The sequence below is a fragment of the Cryptomeria japonica genome, chromosome 5 (genome assembly GCF_030272615.1).
Source record: "Cryptomeria japonica chromosome 5, Sugi_1.0, whole genome shotgun sequence".
Lineage (NCBI taxonomy): Eukaryota > Viridiplantae > Streptophyta > Pinopsida > Cupressales > Cupressaceae > Cryptomeria > Cryptomeria japonica.
The window spans coordinates 247,218,330-247,230,755 of record NC_081409.1 but is presented as its reverse complement, the minus strand read 5'-3'; the positions used below and the strand labels follow the sequence as shown (position 1 = coordinate 247,230,755).

Below are 12,426 nucleotides of genomic sequence, written 5' to 3'. Positions count from 1 at the left end.
AGTGCTGACATTAAGCATGAATGTGCCCTCAAATCAGCCTTAGTTGAGCATTCATCAACTACCAAGCATCATATTTGTTTGGAGGACACTCAGATATTGTGCAGGGAGAACAACTTTTTCAAGAGGAAAGTTAAAGAGGCCATTGCTATTATTCATCACCCCTCCAATCTTAATCAAGATGATGGGTTAAACCTCAGTATCTCGTGGCACCCTCTACTTTCTGTCCTCCGGGATCATCCCTACCCCCCACCTTGACTTCTCCCCCTTTTCCTTTTCCTTTGTGCGTCTCCCTCTTCTCTTTTGGTTTATTCACATATTTGTACATTTTCAATTATATATGCGCATATAGATATATACATATGTATATTTATATATGCATATGTCTATTGGTATATGTTTATATACATATATGTTTTTATGTATATGTCTATTGGTATATGTATGTATATATATATATATATATATATTGACTTTTTTCTTTTATTCCTTTTTGGTTTTTTAGTGGTTTTGTTTGTGTTGCTTAGCTTTCCTTTTTCTTTTCTTTGGATGGTTATCTTTTTTCTTTTCCTTTCTCCTTGTTCCTCGTGCCCTCCCCCACCCCACTCCTCTTTATATTTTGTCTCAAATCTGCAACTCAACATCTTTCATGTCTTTGGAATTCTTTTCATCCTAATGATGAATCACGGAGTGTGATTCGAAATGTTGATGGGAAAAAAATACACACAATCGAATCCAGAAAAATACATTAGAATACAAAATGGATTGTGGAAATCTCATAGCTTTAAGAAAATATGCTTGTCAAATAATTTTGCATGCCTCTTCCAAGGGGATGATATATAAGCGCCCAAAATAGAACAATCTATTATGAAAACTCTAATGATTATAAAAAATGCAAGAATAAGCTAGAAAGCATGAAAATATGATAATGTGGCATCTTAAATGTGTCTCCAAGTTAAGGTTTCACTTATGATCATTTATAAGTTTTTAGTTGCTTCCTTTCTTTGTCATTTTTTCGTCTAGTACTTATTTGTGTCTTTGTTTTGTTCAAAACTCTTGTTTCTTAGTGATGAATTCCTTGTGGCAATTAGAATTTTTTTTTGATATATTTATGTAATGGTTAAAATAAATCTATGTTCACCATGGTATTTTTTCTACCTACAAAGTGAGACAACAAGATAAAATTCAATGTCGGTGAGTTAAAAAAAAACCATGACCTGAGTCTTGTTTTAGGAAAAGGTTCTTGTCGAATGATGTGGCATGCCTCTCTCAAGGGGATGATATGTAGTTGTGCCTAAACTAGAACAAGCTAATATGACAAGTCCAATGATGATCAAAAACTCAAGAAGAAGCTAGCAAGCATGAAAATATGAGAATGTGGCATCTAAAATGTGTCTCCAAGGTACAACTTCAATTATTGATTATTTAAAATCCCTTAGTTTCTTCCACTCTTTGTCATTTTTCATCTAGTACTTGTTTGTGTCTATATTTTGTTCAAAAAAAATTGTACAAGAGGTACAATAAATCAATGTTCACCATGGTATTATTTCTACCTACCACAGTATATCAATGTTTGTGACTATATTGCTTTGATTGCCACAATATTTTATCTACTAATCATAGCATACCAATCTCTATCACATGAAGGGTTTTGGATAATTTTTCTTTGTGGTGTGGACTAGCTAAAATGTTACTAGGATTGTATAACTTTGAGTCTAGTTTGCTGAAAATTCAACTATGGGTGGTTGACTAGAGCCATTTCTCTTAGATCATTTCAGGTGCTAACAAAGAGATTTGTGTGGAACAATCATCATGGATACCATTGTCTTGTTGTGACCCTTCAATACACACCGCAACTTCTTGTTGAATTGGCAAGTCTTCCTTTTTTTATTCTTCTGAGTTGCATTATATTTTTGCATCCTTCTTGACCCTGTTTATCTAATCACATTGTGTTTGAATATTTATCTTTGGAAAATAGCATTGGTCACTTGTCATTTGTTATTTTATTTTCAAATTGTTGGTGCATCGCCATTTATTATGCCTTGTCATATTTGCTTCATTTTTTCCACATTGTAATTAGTTTTTCATTCAAATTTGATCATAACTTGTAGTATTTCTGCTTCATCTTATTATGTGTTGTTTTTTACATTTTCAGTGACATTGCATTTGTAATAGGATTGCAATTATAAAATGTGTTTCCATGGTGGCAACATGTTTAATTTTGCATGGCCACATGGATTGTAGAGACAATTCAAGTTTTGGACATTATTTTTTTTTAATTTCATCATTATAAATTTATAATTATCAATATTATTTATGAAGTTTGAAGTTTGAAATTGAAAGCATTTAAAGTTATTATTTAAAATTTAAAATTTTTGATTAATTGTTAACCTTTATTTTACTATTTAATTAATTAGAAGTTTTGTCCTATCAAAATTGAAATATAAATTTTTAAATTTTAAATGTTAATATTTTAATATTTAAAATGTTAAAGAATTTTAATCTTTTGATGATTTGATATTGAGAATTGTTAACTTAAATTGGGTATTGAGTGGATTGGAGGTGGTTGTTACACTCATCCTAGCCATTCCATTGTTCATACAAGATTTCATTGTATTGTTCAATTTTCTAAGGGTGTCTTGGTGTGGATTTGAGGTTGATGATTCTCTCATCCTTCTTGTGTGTTGGGATGTGAGAGAAAAAAAATTGGTTACTATCCATTCATCATTTGCATGTCATATTCCCCACTTGGAAGTTCATTATGGTGGTTTCATCCCATGGTTGGCAAGTCTTCTATTGGTGCCACCTTTCTTTTAGAAATGGTGAAGTTGTTCATGTGGTTAGTGCCCTTATGTATTTGTGCTTCACATGATATGTGTGTTGGTGTAAATAGTGACTTTCTCATACCATTTATCTTCTAGTGTACCTAGAGAGAGTCATATTCACATTTCTTAAGTCTCCGCTTTGGTAATTTTAGATTTTTATATCACCTTGCGTGGTTGAAACCTGATTCCTCACTTGAGGTCCATCTTAGTGGGGGTACCCAGTTGTTGTTTCCTACCATCCTATCTCTACCACCTTGCCTATATATGAAAGGTTTCTCTATACATTACATACAATTTCATTATTATATGATAGATATTACTATTTGTGCTAATTTGGATTCACTTCTAGAAGTTTGTATAATGCATTCTAATTGTGGCTAATCTAAACAAATTAAGTGTATATTTTTATGCTCAAGCAACATGTTTTGTTTTTTTTAAAGTTCTTTGCTAGTTAGTGTCGTAGAAGTGTGAATTGGGGAATTACACTTTCTATTAATTAAAGATTCAAAATTTCTTTGTGGATTGACATTTACAACATGAATAGCATGTTTCATAAAAATTAGTGTTTTCTTGTAAATTTTCAACTAGTTCTAAGTGGCAATAGTGTGTTTTAACATATAATGAACACCTTCAAAACAATATTATAATTTAGGCCTCTTACAATATTATAATTTAGGCCTCTTGAGAATCTTTATAGCATGAAATATTTTTCACTATATTGTTTAAATAATATATATCAAACATTAGAAACAATATCGACTAGTCCCAAAGAAACAATAGTAATAAATCAATATATTTTAATATAATTAATAGTTTGTAGAATAGAGTGTGTCCAAATTCTTCCCTTGATTTTAGAATCCATATGTAACTTGTAAAAGCTACACCAAATGCCAAGAATAATGTTAAAAAAAAATATAGCACTGAATCCCACCATTTTTGTCGAGGCTTATTACCATCATAATGGGTGTAGTCACCTCACTTAAACTAAGAAAATATAACCAAAGAATACTCACTAAACCTTCCCCAAAAATTATTCTTATTCTTAAAAGCTAAGATATTTTCTTTTTTATCTTACTAATAATTGTTGTTATAAACATTCATTTGTCTCCACGTCATCTTTAAAGCACATTGTAGATTCAAAGATCTCTTTATAATCAACGCAACTTGCTTTTATGAAAGCTCTTTGTTTCTCATTTTATTTTGAATTATTAAAGATGTCTAATTTGTGTATTCTTCTTAAACTATCAAAAAGGGTTTTTTGTTATCCCCCATTTTCTCTATCTTCACACGAAAGAAATAGTGACATAATCCTACAAAACTGTTATCATCTTTTGTAATATTTAAGTCTGAATTTTTTTAATCACTACATCTTTTTAATCCATCTAGACGTCATAAATTTCTTTGATGAAATGTATATAAAAGCCTCTAGAAATGAAGTAAATATTGGAAACATCTTTGAAAACATCATTATGCAATACATTAAGATGGAATGAATTAGTGTAACCAATATAAGTTAGATAAGCCACATTTTAACACATAATTTTCATAAATGTAACTAATTAGAAATGTAATTAAATGTGAAAGTGCAAACCCATTAGATTGTGTAGGATCTATAATTAAAAATCAAATATGAAAACTCCCAATCATAATTTATTTTATTTTGTACAAATTTATTTCATGTTAATTTGGAGTGCAATTAGAAGTGAGTATTAAGATTATGGATCTAAAAGGATCGTGGATTTCGGTTGCTGCTTTGTTGTGCTCATAAAGAAGTGACTCAGTTGAAGGTGATTTGTGCTAGGGAAGCGTTGTTGTCTTTGCAAGGCATCTGTTATATTTGTCGAGGTCGAATCACCTTTTTTTTAGTGAATATTTCAGCATTATGCACCGAATTTGCAAGCTCTGAAGTAGCAAGACAAACCTGTGCTAGGCATTTCTTCATTATGATGTTCAAATGGCTTTCAGGAGGTAAAATGTGGCTTTCCATTGTCAAGTCAATAAGGAGAGAGAGATGTTGCAATCTTCCACTAAAAAATGCAAAGACTAAGCATTCTTGTTGGTTGTTCCTTTTTTTAATTTTTTTTTCAGGAGGGGTGGGGGTTGGGAGATTTCTATGATTAGGGAAGTGTTTGGTGATTTTATCTATAAAAGTTACAATCAGTTTATATTTCTTGTGAAGGTAGAAATCTTTTCTCTCATTGTAGGCTGAAGGTCACATTGATCCATCCACTATGGAGGTAGATCTAAATTCGTAGATGCATGCATATCCCTTATTTTTTCATGCCTTCTTTTTCTTTTCTCATTTAAGTTCCTTTTAAAAATTGTGAGTAATAAATCACATGATAAAGTAGCATGTAATGAGGAAAATTGGGGCATTGTATCTATGCAACTATTTCATTTGAAGCGCATCTATGTAATAATAATCTTCTTGTCTTCAAACAATTAACTTTTGTATCTAGAGACTAGGTGTCTATCAATTCAATCCAATATAGTTGATTAGAAGTGGATTCATTTGTAGTTTTTCATTGGCAACTTTACAACTTCCTCTTTTTAAGTTTGAAGAAATGATTAGGAGTTCTCTTCCCAATGGGTCTTTTCTTGGGTATTTGATCAAGCCCACTTGTCAAGATCCAAAACTCTCTATTTATCTAGCCACAATTAATGGGGACTCTCTCTATTTATCTAGCTATAGTGGGGACCTGTTAGTGTAGATTATTATGACTAGAATATTTCTCTAGATAAGTTTTCTAGATGATTAGATGTTATGATAATTCTTGGGTGTGAAAATCTCATCCCTAAGACATACCACAATTTTAGATAGCAACTACAATTTTAGGTTGTAGTGTGTTAGATATATATTTGTATCTATTCCTAAGTTATATAAGCGCATATTAATACCTATTCCTAGGTTAATTAAGCATTCATAGTTTATTCTTGAATTTTAATTTTTGCAATTGTGTAATTTGTAGTTCGACTAGTTTCTTTGTTCTCATACGTCCCTAATATTTTTTTATTTATGATAAACCCCTACTATATTAGTGTTAGGAACACTATTGTTTGTTATATCAAAGTGAAAAAGGAAATTATATTTTTTTGTCACACCACCTATGCTCATATATTGATGGAATTTGACCATTCAAAGCCCCTCTAAGTGAAATTTGTATTTCATATAGTGGTTCATTATTGGAGTTAATTTTTTTTTAACAAAATCATCCCCTTTTATTATTGACATTTCTTTTCTAGGGACATTTGGCATCTAGTTTCTTATGCACTAAAGTCTAGTATTAATGGCATTTCTTTACTAGGGACAAGCATGCAAACCTTCCTATTACTTGTCCAAGGGTTGAAAAAAAATTAATGACGTATATTACTTTGGAAGTCTAGTATTAAATGTTTTGTGCCTTTTTATTCCCAATGCTTAATCATTTTTGTTTCTAGATGAAGATCAATTTTCCTTTCTAGATTTTTACATCTTTGGAGGAATTTGTGGTATTTAGACTAATGGCTCTAAAAAATCCCCTCTTCATTAGGGGTTGATCCTTTGTGTTTTTCAATGTAATTTGGCCCTTATCCCTACATTTAACTAAAAATAGAGGGTTGCCAACCCTTCCATCCTTATCCAACATGTCACTTGTAAACAACCTACCCCTAGTATTGCTTCATCTTCGACTACTCTAACCCTCGAGTCTAATTTGAACCCTTCCTTCTGGGCTTCTAACTCCTCCCCGGCAATGATATTTGATATTTACCATGAGTCTTCAAAAGATAAAAGAGCGTGTTTTTCTAAATGTCTGGGGTGCTTCTCTAAAACTCTAGAGAACTCCTTTGCACTGAATATGAAACATAGTGTTCAATCCTCAAGCTATGAGACTAACTCCACTTTGTGCTCCATTTTCCTTAACACTAATGACCTCTAGGAACCCTATCATATTTCCCTTCTCAAAGAGGATACTATAGAGCTAGAGGAGGTGCTCATTTTTAAACCCACCCAGTCACAATGCATTTTGTGTGTCAAGATCCAATAAAAGATTGATGATATTTGTAAGGCCTTTAATATGCATATGGAACTCTCAAAGTGGTAGATGACCAAATTTCATTAAGCCAAGAGAAAAATCTAGACCTTAGAGAAGTTGGTTTTTAAGAAAGTCTAGGACTGGCATGAGGAAGATCTCCATTGTAAGGCATCAGAACAAACAAATATTATGGCAAAGAACTTCAATATATAGAGGGTGATTAAAAAGGAGATCTAGAATATTAAAAAAGGGGTAAAGAACCATTAGCTGGAAATCGCTCGGTTGCAAATTGAAAAGAAAATTAGGAGATTCTAATGAGGAACATGTGAGAGCCTACGAATTACTATAGGGACATTGTTAAGAATACAACCCTCATCACACAAGTTCGTCAATAAGAGCTGGAACATAGAAAGGAAAAGAAATAGAGGAGGCATGATGGAGTGTTGCGGTTCAATGTAGCCTTTTGCAACAAGTTAAAAAAGACCAAAGCATCTAATTGAGTTTCCCAACTCTCCCACTTAGGTTAAAGAGGATGATAACAATCTAGGGTCTAAGGGTGTCTCCTTTAAAGAGCAATTGGATATCCTACAAAAAGAATGGAAGGCTGCTAAGGGACTGAAGTACCTTAATGATAATTAGTTATTACTTGGTTCTTTGTTGGTCTTTTTCTTTTCTATTATTTTGTTCTAAGACCTTTCTATTTTTTTTATCAATCTCACTCCCGCTAAGATTCATGTTTGCCTTTATGGTAGCTATGTAATGGGTTTACGCCCTTCGCATGCTAATTTGATCAAAACTATATTCACATAATATAAAAATAAAAGATAAATTAAAATATGAAATAATATTGTAAAGTACAAGTTATGTCACACTCTCATGCAACTTAACCATACAAGTGAATTCAAATATTTCTAACTAAAAGTCATCTTTGGTCAAACATATGATCAAGCTAGATTCATTCTAGCTTACTTAAATATATCCACAATGTTTTCAAGTAAAATTATCACTAAAGTGACACCACTTTGAGTCCAATTAGTCAAAAAAAAAAAAAATTAAAAACTAGGTGTTTCAACAACTCCTACTCATGTAAATATTTTTTTTCATATTAAAAATAGAACCATTTTTTAGATCAATAAGTTTTGTTTTCAATAATATATTTTTTAATAGTTTAATCGTTATTTATATATTATTTTTAATTTTACAAAAAGTAGGTTATCATTGCCAAATTATAAAGTTGGCTATCAACTGAAGAAAAATACTAAAATTTGAAAAAAATATAATTCACTAGATAAAATATTCTTTGTCAAGATGGCATAATTAATTTTCTATTTTAGATAAATATCTAAGAGAAACTATGACATCTTATTGAAATAGTTGTGTTTTCAATGCATGCACATTTTAATACTTATTTAAAATATATATTTATCATTTTTGAGAAAAATAAATCCATGTACCAAAATTTCAAGTTATTAATACAAAAAAAATTAAAAGAAAAAAATATATATATAAAAAGTGGCATCCCATGTGATATTATTAGTTTACATCATTTGAAAAATCAAAAAATATATATTACTTTTTAGTGATTCTGAAAACATATATGTTACTTTTTAGTGATTCAATTTAAAAAGTTGGAGCAACATTCAATGTTTCCTTTATAAAAGTGTAACACAACTTTGTAATTTTACCTTTTATTGATTTGATAAATTTATACTACAAAATATTCCAAGTCTCTTTATGTGGCCAACTTCATTTGATCAATTTTCAATACAATATAATTTAGGGATGTCCATTGTACTATCAAAAGCATTTATTTACACAAATTCTACTCAGTAGATTTAATACCTCTCAAGTATGTGGGATAAACTAACTTTGAGAAAAGAACAACTTACAAAACATATGTATTTGATGCTTTTCTTAACACAAAAATAATTTCTAAAAGAAATTGTTAGGTTTATAGATCACAACACAAACTCTAAACATTCTTTAAATAAAAAATGAACTTAATTAAACACTTGATAGTAGATTCAAACTAATATTGTCTATATCATATGATGTGAAAGGCATTAGTGATGCACTATTTCTAACTTCCTCAACAAAAGCCTCAATATTTTTCTCTGAAGATCCACCATTCTTCATGGATTTCATAGCTAATGTCTTCCACCACAAAGCATTTTTTCTTAGTTTAACTCCTTGTTTGGTTTCCATAACTTCCTTGATTAATTTACACACTTCTTTCCTCCCAACCAAACCATTCTCTCTCTTATTCAATTTTATACCTATCTTCCAATGTTGCTCTATGTATTTTGCATTAGTTGGTTGATCACTCCATTGAGGAAATGCTAGCATTGGTACCCCTAAACTAAGGCTCTCTAGCATCGAATTCCATCCACAATGGGTCATAAACAATGCTATAGAGGAATGAGAAAGCACCATCATTTGCGGACACCAAGACACCACTAATCCTTTCCCACTAGTTTCCTCTAAGAAACCTTCTGGCAAATTTTCTGTAGTGTCATTTTCTTCTTCGCTATCACTTGGACGTATTACCCATAAGAAGGAATGACCACTAGCCTTAAGTCCAAATGCTATTTCATGGATTTGCTCTTTAGAAAGGACAGCTAAGCTCCCAAAGGAAACATATATTACAGTTGACTCCCCTTTCGTATTGAGCCAACTCATGCAATTTGTCGTTTTCCATAGATGTGCACCAACATCTATGTCTTTAAGATTGTTTCCCTCTAAAAAAGATGATGGAACTAGAGGGCCCACTGTTCTAATTCGAATGAATGATTCCATGGATTTTATTTCTGCCACTTCGAGTTCAGTGAAAGAGTTTCCTAATATCCATGTCGCTTGAGAAATGATATTGAATTGATCCAGTGCCAACCTCAAAATAGATGGGTAGGGATTTGAAGATTGTAGAAATGATGGTAGATCTGATAGATGTAGTTCTGGAAGTCCAGATATTACTTTCACATTCATATCATTCCCTGATTCATCTTCTTCATTCCCTAAACACCAAAAAAAAAATGTGGATGTTAAATAAAAATATATTTGAAAATAAATAAATAAAAACATTAATACCTCTAATATTTAAATCTATCCTTTAATTTCAACTGCCCATGTAAACAATTGGCACTTTGTGGTGTTATCAATATGAAACAAATTTTCTAAACACCTTTTGAAAAAGAGATCTAAAAAGGTATGTTTATATACATTCTTAAAGTGATATACTGGAAAAACAATCTTCAATATTTGAATCTATTTATAACTTTGATGGTCTATGTAAACAGGTGGTGGTAAAAGCAAATAATAAGCTGTTAGGCTGTAAGGCAGTCCTGCTTTTAAAAAAACAAAAAACATGGTCATCTCTGCCAAGTCAATCAGTAAAGACTTGTAAATCATAGAAACAATAATCATCTGTTAACTGTAAAGCAGTCCTGCAGTTAAAATTGCGAAAAAACAAAACACTAGACACCAATCGTCAGAAGAGAAAAACCGGATCATTTGGGAAAACAAAATCTATTTGAACATGAAAGATTAAGCCATGACAACTTACCACTTCTTTTTCTATAATGATAATAGATGGAATAAACTGCACAAGACTGGGTCCAAAAAAATGCCACAGGAATAACAAATTTCTTTGCTATTAATGGAACCCAATCCAGAAAAGAGTCATACACTATGCAAGAGACTCTCTGGCCTTGAGCATTGAGCCTCTCTATTAGATGTTCAAATGAAACACTTCCAAACTTTTTCAGCAGATCTATTTCCGTATCTGTACTTTTCTTCCTGTCGAGATCAGGAGTAAGCCCATCTGAAATAGTTTCAATCCTGATATTCTGCAAAGCTGAGTTGGCAGAAGCAGCACCATCCTGAGCTTGTGCCATGCGCTCTTTAACTTTCTCAGTGGTGACAAAGGTCACCATGAGGTTTCTGCAGACAAGCCTCTTGGCAAACTCCATTAATGGATTTATATGGCCCTGCACTGCACAAGGGAACACCACTACATGAGGCTTCTTCATGCTCTTCTCTAACTCTCCTAAGCTTCCCATTTCACTGAAAATACTTTGGCTACTTCTTTAAGATAAAGCCCACACAACAAAACTTTGAGATTCAAATTTTGGTGAAGATCTTAAGAACTCTGTGCTTCTAAGGTTACAGGAAAGGCCTATAAATAGAACTAAAGTGTCTGCTCAGAGTTCTAAGAATATACCTATTTTTTTAGCAGCCCAACACATAAACGTCAGAGCGCCTCACATGCCAGCTCTGTTATCGACTGCTATTGCCCAGCTGATAAGTTCACCTTCTGTGAGAGTTTCGAATTTTTTAATGTGGAATCTAATGGCTGTTCACATGCACACAGACGGCACGTCGTTTCGATTGGAAACTTCCAATACCCCAAACAATGAGAAAGTTAAAGAGATAAAATAAGAAAAGTTAGACTCTGATAATTTATAAAAAAAAAATTGTAATGTTTTATATAAACATATTTAGTATAAAAATGAATTGTTCATTTCATATTCATAATATTTGTGTGATGTTCATAAAGGTGGAAAATTGGGACATTTTTGAGAGGACATTCATAATGTACTATTTTGATCCAAACATCCATTATCATGGACTTTTCCTTGAGAATGGATAGTGAGAATGATAAAGTGCTTATATAAAATATTTTTATTTTAGGAAATCAAATATAAAGAGATTGGATATTTTGTTTGAGAAATAACGATGAATGTCAAGAATTGATGCAAGATAAAACTCTATTATCTTATATAGAAAAATAGGTAACCTTAGTGTATTTGTTGTTTTTAATTACAGATCAGTGTTGACTAGGGCGTTGACCCTTTAACATAGTAAAAAACTATCACAACCAAAAAAAACTGACCCGGTTAGGTAGATAAATAAAGGGCCCTGCAAAACTACAAACAAAACTGGCCCAAATCAAGGAGTAGAAACATCCACACTTTGATTGGGGGCGGGTTTACGGGAGGGGGGGGACCTCCCCTTCTACCTATGGCGAACAACTATCAATGGAATGTTGTCCTCGGGACTAGCAAGGGGGGAATCATTTAGAGGGGGTTCCCCATGAAAAGTACACTAGTAAGATCAACACCAGGCATCGCAGGAGTCATAGAAGAATGAACAAGGGCCTCCTCAACTGCAACACGAGTAGCTTTTAGAGGTTGCAAAAAAGTTGTAGCAGGTTGTTGAGGGCCATAGAACAAGGTTGTGTGGTCTCAGAGTCTAAAGGAACTCTAGAAGGGATAGTAGGTGACTCTTCACTTAATCCCCTCAGAAGCTCCTCTGAAGTATAAATAGTTAAATGATCAAGTGTAGCATCCGTCCACCAGATCACGACCCCCTTGTGACATGAAGTAGAGAAGTCCGAACCCAAATGTCCTATAGAGAAGCACTTTCGGCAATGGAAGGGGATACCCACAAAGTCCAGCGATTGTGTACAAGGCTTATCACCAACCATGAGCACCACATCAACAGGGAGAGGAGATGTAATATCAATGTCTGCCAAAATACAGGCGAAGGTGGAGTGTCCCATTGAGGAAGTGTCATTGTCCACCATCAGGAAATGA

The 12,426-nt window shown here is 32.5% G+C and overlaps 1 protein-coding gene across 1 annotated transcript; it reads right to left on the bottom strand.

Moving 5' to 3' along the window:
• Positions 1-8,839: 8,839 nt before the first annotated feature.
• LOC131875847 (UDP-glycosyltransferase 74E1-like) lies at positions 8,840-10,860 on the bottom strand. Its single transcript, XM_059220541.1, has 3 exons — positions 10,395-10,860; positions 10,108-10,173; positions 8,840-9,846 (listed from the first exon to the last, which is right to left on the bottom strand). The coding sequence occupies exons 1-3, from the start codon at positions 10,858-10,860 to the stop codon at positions 8,840-8,842; spliced, it is 1,539 nt and encodes a 512-aa protein (XP_059076524.1).
• Between the last annotated feature and the right edge of the window lie 1,566 nt (positions 10,861-12,426).